The sequence below is a fragment of the Ambystoma mexicanum genome, chromosome 10, assembly GCF_040938575.1.
Source record: "Ambystoma mexicanum isolate Mex_15411 chromosome 10, UKY_AmexF1_1, whole genome shotgun sequence".
Taxonomy (NCBI): Eukaryota; Metazoa; Chordata; class Amphibia; order Caudata; family Ambystomatidae; genus Ambystoma; species Ambystoma mexicanum.
In genome coordinates this window covers 1,302,141,249-1,302,156,105 of record NC_090932.1, presented here as the reverse complement: position 1 = coordinate 1,302,156,105, position 14,857 = coordinate 1,302,141,249, and the positions used below count along the sequence as shown (strand labels likewise).

General features: G+C 49.9%; 1 protein-coding gene across 1 annotated transcript in view; it reads left to right on the top strand.

Annotated features, from left to right (window-relative positions):
- Positions 1–7,756, top strand: part of LOC138493322 (zona pellucida sperm-binding protein 3-like) — a 164,027-nt gene extending 156,271 nt beyond the window's left edge. The window contains exon 8 of the mRNA XM_069620398.1: positions 7,469–7,756. Coding sequence (XP_069476499.1) covers positions 7,469–7,704 — 236 coding nt within the window. The 3' untranslated portion in view covers positions 7,705–7,756. The remainder of the gene's footprint in view (positions 1–7,468) is intronic.
- The last annotated feature ends 7,101 nt before the right edge of the window (positions 7,757–14,857 follow it).

Below are 14,857 nucleotides of genomic sequence, written 5' to 3'. Positions count from 1 at the left end.
TTCAGGACATTGCCAAGAAGTCCCACTTTCAACTCTTCCTTCTCAAAGGAATTCTCACTTTTCTCACTTCCCCCAGAAGCTTAATGTTACTCGAGCCTTGGTTCTCCTTAGGCTTGACAACTGCAATGGCCTTCTCTTGAATCTACCCTCTTCCTTTCTACGAACTCTCCAGCTAATCCAGAATAGGGTAGCAAGACTTATCCTTGGCTTCAAGCCCAGGGACCGCCTCTATCCTGCCCTAAAAACTCTTCACTGGCTCCCGGTTGCTGCATGGATTACATTCAAATCCCTCTGCATCATTCACAAGGCATTCTGGGGCCAGGGACCATGCTATCTGCAACTTGCTCTTGCTAAATACTCTCCCTCTAGACCTCTGTTCCTCTGGCATCAGCTCTGTGTGTATAGAGTTTCGCTGAACAGAGGGCCAGAGGCCGATCTTACTTCAGCTGGCTCCCTCCTATTGAACAGACTTCCCCTTCCTCTTCATCTGAACCCGGACCTCCTCAAATTTTGGAAGTTCTGGAAGCTCCTCAAGACTTTCCCTTTCACCTCCTCCTTCCTTTCTTCCCTCATCTGCTAATCTCAGTCACTGTGATTGGTGACCAGGGCCCTTGTGTCCTCTGGGGCCCTGGCCTCCCATCGCCTCAGCTTCTGCCTATACACAGCACTTGCTTCTGCACCCACTGGCCTATGCCACTGTAGGCCTGCACTTACCTACTTATTGCAGCTCAATGCTCTGTAGAATTTACTATACTGCCCACCATCTGCAGCTCACCCACGAGCACAGACACTCAAGCAATGACCCCCCCCCCCCCCCGTCTCCCTCTTCCCCTCTTCACTTGCACGTTCTGAATACTCACAAGGCCTATAAGGTTTGTCTTTATCCTCTAGAGTGTATTGTTTTCAATCCCCTTTGCCCTGTGGGCACTTTCAAACCTGGTTTGTCTTGCTGGCGCTCACACCAGAGCATGAGCTGTTTTCTCCTCCCTCGATCAGCTAGAGGGGCCTGCCCGTGGACCTGCTTCAATGTGCTGTTAACCTCCATCATACCGCAGCAGCCCGCCCACAGGTAGGTTGCCAGGCCTTCCCCTCATCCTTGCCATCATCCAGCATGCCTTTTGGATTAATCTAAAGGCTTTTCCCCAAACAAAAAAAATGAAAACGAATTTTTTAATTGGGTCACATTTTTTTTTTGGTGCAAAACTGAAAACTGAGCTTCTACGAGGATTGCATCACCTTTATTTCTCGTTTTGCCTCACTTTACTTGGTAGTGAGGCCTGTTCTTTTTTGCTGTTTGTCTGACATCCCTCCTTGCCTTTCTTGCCACCTCATGGCACTTATAAGATGGCCGGCGATCTCTGTACCCTTCACTGATTCTGGCTGCCTGTGTGCGCGCGCTTCTTCCACTTTCAGCACACGGATTGGCCCTTGGTTTGTTTGTTTTTATTGGCCTGTCAGGGACCGGCAGGCTTTAGCCTTCCCTCTTGACTCAAAGGCCCACCTGTAACGCCCCTGTCTGCTTTCCTGTGCGCTACCGGGACGCCACGTGATTCTACTACCACAACTTGGCCCTCCCTGGGGCTGCCAGCTCACTCAACAAATTGGAACTGGACTACCATGACTCTTACTTCCCTCTCCATGAATTTAGTTTCCCTGCTTCTGTTACCCTTTCTTTTCCCTTCATTGACCTTCACTTTCCACTCTGCCTTTTGCAACTGGTTTAGAAAGTGAAATTTGGGTGCCTTTTAGAAAGTCAAATTTGGCTATTTGGGTGTGTTTTTCGTTTTACCTTGCCCCTCACTTGTAACCTGCTAGCGCACTCTCTAACGGCCTCCTGGTCAAATCACATCCTTTCTCTCTGAGTGGACTGACCTTTCCTCCTCCTCCCTCCTGGCCTCAACCACTCAACTCCTCCTCCTTGGTGACCTAAACATCCATCTTGATTCTCCCTGTTCCTCATCTGTGCTCTTGCCCAAACTCTGCGATTCCCTCTCTATCCTCCACTCTGGCCCTACTCACTCTGTTGGTCACAGACTGGATGTCTAGATGATCTGTGGCCTCCCCCTCTCTACTCCTCTCACCACTCCTAACTCCTGGAGTGATCTTTGCCTCCTCTCCTCTTTCCATCTCATCCCCTCAAACCAAGCCTACCTCAAGATTGCCCCCCCTCTTCTGGGACATCCGGCCTATGAAGCGTGTGTCAGATGAGGCTTTCGCTGCCACCTTCTCTTCTCCCCCCCACCACCTCCTCCAGCCTGGGCTGACTCGCACCATGACACAGTCTCGTCTCTGCTCTACTCCTCTATTTCTGCTACTCTTGATGGGCAATACTCTTGATGCTCTTGCCCCGGTCATGAGGATCCATTTGAAGTCCGAAGCCAAGTGCAATTCTTGGCTTGGCTCTGACCTAGCTACACTTAAACGTAAGTGTAGGGTGGCTGAGAGGAAATGGAGGGCTTCTTACTCATCCTCTGACAAACTGGCCTGCCACCTGATCCAAAGGCAATACCGACTCTGTCCACACCAGGAAGAGAGTCCACATTCAATCCTGCGTCTCTGCAGCATCTAACAACTCAGCCAAAACCTCTTTAAAATCTATAAGGAACTGGCCAACCCTGCTGCAGTCTCCACCCCTCCTCATGCCTCTCAGGTGCTTTGCAATGCCCTTGCCTCCCACTTTATCTCTAAAACCAAGGATATCCTGTCCACCCTCTCCTCCACGACCCCTCCTCTACCGTCACGTACTCTGCATCCCCTCTCCCTCTTTCTCCTCCTTTCCTCTTTTCACCCATGAGGAGGTCGCTAGACAAGTCCGATCTATGAAACCCTAAACCTCATCAAAACGGGTCTATCCCAAGGACCACATCTATACCTTCGCTCTGGCCCTTGTCGATTTCTGCAACCTCTCCTTTGCCTCTGGATCTTTCCCTTCCCCTCTGAAGCACTCCCTTGGGCATCCTTTCCTTAAGAAACCCACAGCTGATCCTTCTTGTCCGGCTAACTATCGCCCAATTTCCATTACTCCCTTTTTGGGTAAGCTCCTGGAAAAGCTGGCCATCTCTCAGCTTAACCTTAATTCCGATTCTGTTGGCTCTCTCCATGACCACCAATCAGGCTTCATAGCTACCAGAAGCAAGGAAACTGCTCTCTAACCTTGACTCTAACATTCCCTCTGTCCTCATCCTACTTGATCTCTCCTCTGCTTTTGACATGGTCAAACATACCACCCTGCTGAATCGTCTCTGTGACAACCTGGGTATCCCTGATCAGGCTCTGGCCTGGCTGACCTCTTTCCTCTGATCGACCCTACCAGGTACAACTTGGGTCCCCTCCCAGGTACAACTTGGGTCCTTCCTATCGTCTATCTCCCTCTCTACCTGTGGTGTTCCCCAGGGTTCTAACCTCTCACCCTGGCTTTTCAACCAATACCTGGCAACTCTCGCCTATTGCATTTCCATTTTCTGCTCAAATTTCCAGTGCTATGCAGATGACACCCAACTCGTTTTCATGATTCCTTCAGCCACCTTCTCTCCTTCCCTCATCTCTGATTGCCTAATAGCCATTCAAAATTGGTGTGCTGCCAATGATATTTGTCTAAATGCCAATAAGACTGAGATCCTCCTCATTGGTACATCTTCACCTTCCATTCCCCTCACACTCTGGCCGGCCGCCCTCCTACCCCTACCTGTGAGGTTCAGCACCTCAGGGTCATCTTTGATTCCACACTTTCCTTCTCCGCACACATCTGACGTCTCTAAAAAGTCAAACTTCATCTCCTTAGAGGTACTCTGCCTTTTTTCTCCTTCCTTCAGAAGCTCAGTCGCTCAAGCTCTGGTTCTCTCTAGGTTGGACTACTGTAACAGCCTCTTTCTAAATCTACCTGCCTTCACTCGCCGCCCTTTACAACTAATCCAGAACAGAACTCCAAGACTAGCCCTGGGATCCTATCTCGCCAGCTCTGAAATCCCTTCATTGGCTCCCAGTGGCTGCACGGATTACATTTAAAACCATCTGCATTGTCCACAAGACTTTCTGGGCCTGGGTCCAAAATACCTTCAACTATCCCTCCGTAAATACCTCCCCTCTCGAGCCCTTCACTCCTCTACCTCTAACTCCCTCAGGGTCAGCCGTTTTTCAAAGAAACGAGCTAGGGGTAGAGCTCTGTCTTCAGCTGGGCCCTCCCTTTGGAACAGCCTCCCTGCCATCTTGAAACTTGAGGAGAACCATCTCTGGTTCCGGAAGCAGCTCAAGACCTTACTCTCTGCTTCTGCCTTTGCCCCTCTTCTCCCTTGCTGATCTGATCTCTTGGCACCATGCACCTGGCCACCCTCTGTCCTTCGGGCACAGGAACCTGCTCACCCTGCCACCCTCCTGCACTGCCTCCGGGCCACCCCTTGTACTGGGGTCTGTACTTGTACCCATACAGTTCCCCCACCCACTTTTCCCTCTGCACTTATCAGATACACCCTATCTGACTAACCTAGCACTTTGCCACTTGCTGGCTGCACTACCACTGCTTATTGCCTTTATTGTACTTATTATTTATTCTGTTCTGCACTTTCCACTTCTCCCCCCCTTCCATGCACTCCCCCCCCCCCCCTTTCCGTGCACTTGCGCACTCTTAATGACACTGGGCCTAGTAAGATCGTTGTTTTTGTTCTCCCCTGCTCCCCTCCCTTTACCTGGTCGCACTCTGAAACACTTGTGTACGAGCGCGATATAAATAAAATATATCATAATTTGCTTGTATAAGTGCCAAACAAATGCACTATAAATAAATAAGGTCTGCACAGAATTTAAACCAAAGGGCACGTTCAAACCGCCAATCGCTACTATCAATCGAACACGGACCTAAAAAAATTGAACTTTGGCAAACCTAAACACTCTAACCTCAATAGAGGTGAACTATCTCCAGATTAGATCACTGTATACTGTGGAAAGAGTAGGTGAACTATCTCCAGATTAGATCACTGTATACTGTGGAAAGAGTAGAGTGCCAGCACCCAAAAACAACCCCAAGTCTGCAAAAAAAGGAATCTAATCGGAAGCTAGAAAGTAGGCAGTGTGTGGGAGAGATCATAGTGGGAAAAGTCTTCAATTAGTAGTGATATTTATAGTTTTTAAAGTCGTCTACAAGGTTTGAGAATGGCAACATTAAGGTACAATATGTGAGGTACAATGGTTGTACCTCACTGAGGCTCATTTGTGACAATATAGCACAGCAAAGAGTGGATGGCCCGGGTTTATTTTCTGTAGTATGAACATGCCCCTTTTGTTGGTATCACTGTGTGCATTGTTTAGGATAAAGCAGAGAAGACTGGAGAGGGCATAAGAAAAGGGAATTTTCAAGAGGCGTGGTAGTGTTTGCTTTCGGTTAACGGACCATTATTTGAGCAGAACATGTTTGGGTGCACAGTTTGTCCTGTCTTCAGCTTCAGTAGGCTTATTTTTGTCAGTGGATTGCCACTGGGCTGTTTAAGAATCGGGCCCTTGCTGTACAAAATGATTGGTCCTTTGATAGCAGTAAGGGGTCTCAAGGAGATTCCTCTGTACTGGTGCCTTACCGGGAAGGTAGCTCTTTTTTGACATGGACGTTTGGTGTTTTGGCACAGGGAATTGGGAGGAAGGCAAGCAGGCTTGCTCTGAATCTCATTCTTTGGAGGGGTTGAATGACTGCAGCTCGAAGCTCATCATGCCAGGTGGTTGGCTGTGGTATTCTGTGGCCTGGAATTGTGTTCAGATGGAACCAGGAATGCCAGTTGCTAATGGTGTTCCCATACTCCATGTGCAAAATGCCAATGATTGTTTAACCCTCCGATAGCCAGAGAGGCAAGGTGTCCACGTTTTCTTAGATTAGTCTTATGGGTTGCACAGAATTTGTAGGTGGTGATCTTTGATGGATTACTTGGGACCGGACTATGCCCCGTCGGTGCGAGTTTATTCTCCAGGCTAACGGCATTGAGGTTGCATTATATATCGGCATTGGTGGATGCCAGCTTTGTTAGATCTGCGCTTAGAAACCTCTGGGTATTAAGCGTGTTATAAATAACCTATCATATTCTGGATTGAGCCAACAGAACCATAGGTGTGGCTCTGGTCCTCGATTCGGAGCAACTCGATGTTTCCAGGATATCCACACCATACAGTTGAATGCTGTAAATTGGTCCTTCCCACTCTCTGGGTTCTACTGAAACGTTTTGTGGCACGGGCTCTAAAGTACCATACTTGGAGAGTCCTGGGATGGTGTGTAGTGAATGGAGCAAAAGGAAGAGGTGATGGCTGGAAGGTTTAGAATCAATCTTAACCTATGGCATTGCTCTGGGCAACCCTGCAGACCATCGTTCTTCACCTGCCAAGCCATTACAAAAGGGGAAAGATAATATGCAAATCGGGCTTGGTCCCTTCCTTGCTGCGCCCAGGGAACCAAACTGCACCTCACTGGTGAGGCCCAACAAGGCCGAAACATTTCTCGGGCTGCTTGCTTTTCCGTGCATAGGGGACCTGGCCCGGCAGTCTGGGCTGGGCTGCTCCCATTGGTGGCAGTGCCTGACTGATTTCCATATGGCTGGACCCCTTTTACAATGGTGTGGAAGGTTGCCCAGAGCAGTGCCAGTGGTTCAGGTTAATTCGAAACCCTCCACCCATCACTTTTGTAGTTGTAGTATAGGGAATGGATTCAGTGATATGGCGCAACGTATTGCACGGAATGGAGCAGTAGGGGTTTAACAGATTGAGGCTGCTTACCTCGAACAACTTAAGCATGGGTGTGTGGGGCCTGCAGTAGGAATGTAGAAGCAGTCCAAGTTGGCAAATGCAGTGTAGAGGTCTAGGTATAGCAGTAGGGCCGTTTACTCCGATACAGTTCTCCTTGGCCTCCTGCCCCTGGGTACTACCAATGTCTTGCCCTTATACTGGCTCCTATACGTGCCTCACCTGCAACTGCACTGGTTTTCAAATTGATCTGTTTAGCTATTGCATTATCTTCGACTAACGCAAGCATTTGGAGCATTAATTGTAAGGCTGTCTAGTTGTGTACTGTCCAACACTTGGACAAATTCATCTCCCACTGCTAGAAACAAGAAGGGTTATTTTCCACTGTTCTAATTGGTGTACATTGCTAGTGTCCCACCAGACAACTCCCAACACTTGCTATTGCTGTTAATGTGCGAGGCCCACCCTCATGGAGGTGTCCCAAGGCCTGGCAGGTGGCAGGGACATTGTCTGGGTTTGTTCAGGTTACCTGTGAAAGTTGAACATTGTCTTCTTGGATGCTCTAATCTTCAAGAGCCTTGGAAAGTCATACCCAGAAAGGGAGGGGGGGGCGGGAGGTGGGGGGCTGCACTTCTATCATAGCATGTAAAGGTGGAGATGCACATGAAGCAGGGCAGTGTTGGATGGATTATGGGTGCTGTTGCAAACCATGCGATCAAACCTTTTTTTTATCCCATTATTTTCTTTCTCTTTCTAGAACGCTGTCAGAGCCTGAAGAGATTTCTGCTTGCATGCACGGCCTTCGTGGGCAGCTGCCTTCTTGGGGCACTCTTCACTGGCACTTTATTGGTGTGTGCCCTATCCCTGGGCTCCTACTGCCGTAGGAGGAAGATGGTTATAGAGCTGCCCGAGAGCCCCTACCCGCCTGTCCCAAGAGCGGAGAAGAAATCTACAGTGGACTGTAACGAGAATGACAACGCCATTGAGGAATGACTCCTGATTCTCCCCCACAAAGACACTAATAAATCCTGCATTACTTGGCAAACCTTGTTTTTCATTAATGAAGCAGTTTGGGTGCAGTGGGTGTCGACAACTGAAATTGTGACGGTGGGAGTGCACGAAGTGCATTCTGACTGTTTATCCTTGCTTTGCGTTGCGGAACTGGCTCGGTTCTGCTGACGTCCACCTGAGTGTTGTAGCAGTAGCTGTTGCATAGGGACACAATCTCCCAAATTGGTCATAGTGTGGGTGAGGGGTGGAGGGGTCAAATGATGACCGATGCACAGCAAGGCACTATATTTCTATTTAACCAATAACAAACTTGCATGAACCTTTCCCCTTTTTGCAGTGCCATGCAGGTTTTTGCCAGAATGACATTGGAGCCATTAATACCCAAGAAGCAAGTGGTTGTTAAATTGGTAACCTGTGTAGTGAAGGTTGACCATGCAAGTGACTTAATTCGATCTATCCAATCACAGCTCTTTACATATCCTTTATTATTGGGTGTGGTTGGTGTTCTCCTAAAGTAGATCTCTCAGGAATTGTATTGGCCCAATGGAAAAGGCATTTAATTCCGAGCATATAACGATCAATCACAATTTTCTTTTCCAACGCATCTTACGTTCGATATTCGGCCACTTAGAATTGTAAACCCCATGGGTCAGGTGATGAGCGAATCTTATCCATTGATCAACTGCCCTAAGTTCAAGTCCCCGTCGTGGCAGTAAATCATAACACTGATCCCTCAAGCTGACGGCAGACACTGGTTGCTGTTTCTTGCACAAATGCAGCTTGGTGATGTGGGGAAATGTTGTTGAGTGGGTAAATATATCCCACTACATGGTGGAGTCTACGCAGATTCCATTTTGTGTTCCTCCCCGGTACATATCCCATTTGGTCTGAGTGCACCAGGGTAGGTATGACTCTCTTGAGTCGATTTGCTAAGGCCGCGGGCAGGATTTTGGAGTCCTAGTTTATCAGGGAGATCGGTCTGTAGGAGCCGCACTCAAGGGGCAGCTTCCCCGGTTTTCATATGGGTATTATAACAAATTCTGATGGGCTCTGCCGTAACCGTCCTCTCTCGTACACCTCTTCATACATCTCTAGCAATCACGGTCCAGGGGGTGGCTTTGTATTTTTTATTAAATTTCCTGGGTAACCCATCCGGTCCCGGGATCTTGCCTGTTGGAAGATTGGCTATTATGGCCGTCAACTCCTCCACCTTGAGGGGTGCTTCCAGTATCTGCACCTGCTCCTATTATCTTGCGAAGGGGAATCTCCCACAGGGCTTCGGCTATGTCTCCAGCCTCTGCCGCTTGGTCCCGGGAGTACCACCTTTCATAGAATCTTGAAAAATACCTCATTTATCCCTTCCTGGGTACTCCCTTCCTCCCCTGCTCATCTTTGATTGCATTTATGGGGTTGTGTCTGCTATCCTGCCTAGTGAGCCTGGCCAAGAGTCTGCTGGGTTTGTCCCCTTCCGCATGCAGTCCCTGTATGTACTTCCCATAGCCCAGTTTCCCCAATTTCTCCCAAATTGCACTGCAGCTTTAACGTGGCGAGTTCCCCTGGTTCTTCTCCCTTCATACCTGCTCGTGTCTCTACCCATTCTATCTCCCTTTCTATCTCACTCAGCTCTGCCAATATGCTGCCACTCAATTCTCCCGCCTTCCCTATCGCTGCTCCCCTGACCACTACCTTCAAGGCTTCCCAGACCTTTCCAGTGCTGTCCACACTCCCCACATTATGGTCAAAATAGTAGTCTATTGTGTCTCTGTGCTCTTGAAAATCCCCATCCATCAGCACTGCTGCCCTCAGTTGCCATGTGGGACCCCCTGTATGTGTATGCCCATGTTGCCACCAGCGGGGCGTGGTCAGATAGTGTTCATGCCTTGATATGTATCCCTGTGAATTTCCCCTAGTCTCCCTGCCCATGAATAAGTAATCTATTTGGGTGTATATTCTGTGTGGAGCGCTATAGTGTGTATCCCCTAGTGTCGGCATGTACCTTCCTCCAGACGTCCAGTTCCAGCTGGTCTAGACTCTTCTGCAGAGTTATGGCCGGCGGTGCTAGCTTTCTTTGCCTGGTGTCAGATCTGTCTACCTGCAGGTTCAATGTGCAGTTGAAGTCGCCTGCCCAGATGAATGACGCTTCTCTGTATGGGGCCAGTCGAGGTGTAATTGTTCTGAAGAACTCTGCTGCATCACGATTAGGGGCGTACAAGTTTATCAGGCACACCACCTTGTTCTCCAGCATTCCTTGTACGATTACTATAGAGTCCCTCTCTTGTCTTATGAACTGGAAGGGTACTACTGGGGCAATCCATGTCAGTGCTCCTCTGGCGTAATTCAAGTAAGTTGAGGTGTACATTTGCCCGCCCCATTTCTTGGCAATTTTTGTTTGCTTTTCGGCTGTCCGATGAGTTTCTTGCAGCATTGCTATTTGAACTTTCGCCCTGTTCAGCCAGGCATAGACCCCTCAGCCCCTTGACGTAGGCATTCAGTACCCTGACGTTCCAGGTAACTATGATGGCTTTTTCGTGACCCTTTCAGTTACTGTGTCACTCAGCCCTTCTGTACCCATGGGCCTGTGTGGTGCCCTGTGTCTTGTGCCGGACTCTCTCGTTTGGTCCTTTGCCGGTCTACTCCACTTGGGGTGGTTCTGGCCCGTCCCTGTTTCTTCTTGTCTGCTCGGGGTCCTTGCGGGTCTGCCTTCTCTCTGTACCGCTTTGGCTGCCCTCGTTGGGGTATGTTTCTGTAAGCCTGCCACTTGCGCTTCGTCCATGTTGCTTGGTGCTTCCTCCTGCACTTGTGCCGTCTCTCAACCAATCTAACCACACACTAACTATAACTGTTAACAATCGCTCAGCCACCCCCCCCCCCTGCTCTGGGTTCTCTGCTTTCCTTGTGCCACCATCCTTTCAGTGGGCACACTCGCTGCAGTGGAATGCCTAAAAACAGGCATCTTAAGTTCTATTCCTCTGTGGGGTTCCAGCGTGGCAATTGGTGGTCTTACCGAGGAGTGTACAGGTTCCCGCTCCCGCTTATCAATCTACTGGTCCTCGTCTCTTTAACATAGGTCGCTCATTGTCATCGCACTCAGTCTCATTGACGTGCATTGCTGTTGTTCGCCCGTTCCCAGGTCTTAGTTATGGGATCCCTTGCTGATCCATCCACTCGTGAGCATCGGCTGTGGTCGCAAAGATGTGTCCTGCCACTATGCAGCACCTTCAGTTTAGCCGGTTATAGTGGCATAAATTGCACACCTGCAGCCCAGAGTCGCTCCTTGGTCAGCCAAAATTGTGCCTGCTGCTTTTGCACCAGTGCTGCATAGTCCGGATAGATGGTTATTCTAGCAGCTTCTTGTTATCACCCCACCCTCCTTTGGGAATGCCGAGATCTTCTCCAGCTGGCTTGCATCATATCATCCCATCTTGAATTCTCTGTTTCCAAGTCCAAACGTGTTGTCATTAGGGTCGGTCCTCATTGTTGTTGCCGTTCATGGCTCTGTTGAGGGATGCTCTGTTGGACATTCCATTCTTGAGCCTCCTCCGTCGTCTTAAAGAAATAGCATTTGTCTTCCTTCAGGACTTAAGTTTGGCAGGGTATAGCAGCATGAAGCGTATATTCGCTGCCTTGAGGTGATTTTTGGTAAGGCCAAAGCGCGACCGCTGCCTCTGGACCAGGGCTGTGTATTTATTCCGGATAAATTGTTATTCTTGAAGAGTTTCTAGTTCTCACCCCGCCTTCTCTTCAGAATGTCAGTATTTTCTCCTGGTCTCTATAGTTCATGATCTTGAAAATCATTGGTGTCGGAGGGGCTCCTGGTCGAGGTTTTCTAGTGAGGGCTCTGTGGGCTGTCTCCACAGCAAAGCCTTGGGACAGCGCTACTGCTCCTATCACTGGCAGCAGTAGGTTTTCAACATAGTTTGTGGGGTCTCAGCCCTCATCCCCACCTCCGGCAGTCCACCAATATAGACAATATTCCTTCTGGCCCTCCCTTCTGCATCCTCCGCTCAAGGATCTTCACCCTCTGTAATACGTCTAACATCTGGGACTGGGTGGAGGCCATATCAGTGGTGTTGGTCTGCACTTGTTGTTCTGCCGTGCCCACTCGGTCTGCCAGGGCCCCTACGTCCTGCTGAAGGAGGCTCATGTCCACCATAACCGCGTCCAACTTGTTCTCCATGAAAGCCTTCAGGGCCGCTATAGCGTCCAGTATAGGGCCATCACCTCGACCTTCTCCTTACTGTCCGGAGCTCGTCGCACCCGCGTTAATGTCTGATGCGGTGGATTGGCTTTTATCCTGTTTCTTGGTAAAGTATTCCATGCTGGTCTGTTTGCCTCTGATGCCTTTAGATTTGCCTAGCATGCCTCTCCTCACGCTATTGTGCGAGATGCAGTCCCCTTCTCAGCGCCAGGAGCACTGCCCCAAAACCCAGGTGGCATCTGCAGGCATCTTCCCTCCCCAACACCCCCTGAATTTCCAGAGGCAATTGGGATCTCTTTACATGTAGCCCTGTGGCCTGTGTCACCTTTCTCAGCCGTATTCTCTGGGACGTGTGCAGGGAATACCTTTGCCCTTTTATGTGCTGTGTCAGGGAGTGCAGGTGCTCTTCAGCTGACCTCAGAGGGGCAATGGATTGCACCCTCATATGTATCTGTTATCTTATATAGTCACTTGTTAGAGGTGCTTATTTCAGCTGTGGTGCAGAGATTAGCTTCCCCTTCGGCCACCAGCTAGTTGCTAGTTTCCTCTGCTTTCCGGGTTGCGTGCACCTTCCTTATGTGGTTTAGCCTTGTATGGGCACTCGTTCTAGCTTGAGGCTGCTATTCTGTAGAGCCGGCCAGCTTCTCTTGAAGGTGACTAGCTCATCCGGTAGCTCTTATGTTGTGTGCCTTTGCCACACTATGGGCTTGATGTCGTCGTTTTATGCAGATTGGCCCCTCAGCATCGCCCCATGTTATGCTAGTGGTTAGGTCGGCGTGGTGTACCTGCCACGGGCTGGTGGTAGTGTCTGAGACTCCCAGGGGGTTCCTTGTAGTTTCTGTGTGGGCCTTAGGGGGGCACTGTTCTGCCCCAGCAGTCTGCTCTGGGCCCAACCTGGTGGGCCTGAGACAATGTCTGAGTTGAGGCTTTGCTGGAGCGGGCTGCGGACTCGCGCGTGGCAAAATGCACCTGGGGTTCTCTAGTTGGTATGCTACCTCCTTAGCTGAGTGGGTTGGTGGAAATGTCCGGCACCACCCAATGGCGTGTCTATAGTCCCTACGTGGCCGGGGGTGGCCGGGTCTACTGTAACACCCTGTCTGCTATCAGCTCAACGGTTTAAGGTAATTTCATCTATAAACATTGCATCTAATGCCATTCCATCGAAATTTTTCCATTTAAAAAATGTCCATCTAATGCATTTATTTTTCTTTTTGGGGGGGGGGGTCCCCCAAACCCGTTTTTTTATCCTTTAAAATGCACCTGAACAAAAATGAACCCTTTACCCCCACCCCAAAAACATGCATTAGATGGACATTTTTTACATGGAAAAATGTTGATGGAATGGTATAGGATGGAATGGGTTTTATATGAATTGACTAGATACCGACTCTCAACCCTGTAGGTCTTGATCACTGTCTGGCTTGGGACAATGCCAGAGCGGATTGTGGCCGCCCACGTAGCAATATGCTCCTGGTAGCTGCTTACCGCTGTGTTGCGGTGTCCCCCCCCCCCCTGTTCAGCTGGGCTTGGACCCCTGTCCCCCTCGTTCGCCCTTTGCCAGATTTCCGCTCACCTTCACGATGCACCTGGCCCTCTGCGGTTCATGTTCTCCCTCCCTCATGGTGTTGCGGCTCTTGTGCACGGTTCTTCTTCCCTCCTGCGGGAGACCGTGAGCATTTGCAGTGTCTTGCTGTAGGCCCCCCCAGTCCCACCACACACCGTGGGGAGCAGGCGCCTCAGTTCCGTGATCCGGCATGGTCTGGAGGGTAATGCCTTGCCTTGCCCCCAACCGGCGGGGGGAAGCTGCCGTTGTTTACTGGTGGTGCTTCAATATGCGCGTTGATGTCCCGCTGTCTCCCACAGTGGGTGGTAGGGTCTGCTGGATCCTGGCAGCTCCTGCCTCACCTCTACCTTGGGGAGAGTACCCCAATGGGGCTGTCAGGACCGAGGAGGGATCTTCCGCCTCTTCAGCTCTCGCAGGTTGGTGGCAGGGCACTGCGCCGACGGCCGCCTTGGACCCAGATGCTGCGGGTTCTGCGCGCTTAATTGGTCTGGCCCGCTCACATGTCCCACACCACCTGCAACCTCAGAGCGAGTCATCTCTCCTCAGCTCTTCTAGGTCTTGTCTCCTCCTCTCCTGCTAAGGGCACGCTATTTGGGTGCAGCCTGTGGTGTGGCTGCCCCGACCAGCCGAGCTGCTGCGTTTCTTGTCTGCCACCCTCAGAGCCCAATCGGCACAGGTGTTCTCTAGCGGCCTGCGTTGTCTGCCATTTTGCCGTCCGTCGGGAGGAGCTTCTCAAGTCTTCTTGTGCTTGTTCCTCGCTCCGATTTTCTCCAGAGACTCTTCTCAGCCTTGCTCTGATCCTTTGCACACCCTTCTGTTGCATTTTCGCGACGTCTGCAGTGAATATATCGCCAGTTTATCAAAGTTTCAGTCAGTAGCATCCGAGAGCTCCAAAACTCTTTTTACCACATGGCTGCCAAGTCATGCCCAAGGAGGATTTGATATACTTGATACATATACGAACCGTGTAAAAGGTGGGTCAGAAACCCAATGCTAGAGAAGGAGATTTGTTATGCATGCAAATAGTATTGATAGACGGTTGGACACCCAATGCTTGAAAAGAGGAATTTACACAGTTGTGAACTTTGTCAAGAAAGGGTTAGAGACCCAACATTGGAAACCTATTGTCACATGGATGAAAGAAAGATTAAACAGAGAAAATAAAAGCCCTGGCAGGTTAAGGAATTAGGCAACCAGTGAAGCTGAAAAATCACACCCAGGAAAGGAGTGAGAAGAGAAGTGAAGTGATATTCTGACAGGATAGTAGAACGGGAGTGAGAGAAGGAACAAGTTACTTACCTGTAACTGTTGTTCTCCAGCATGGGTCTGGCATGGATTCACATGCTCATGAATATTCCCCGTCGTCAGGCTGG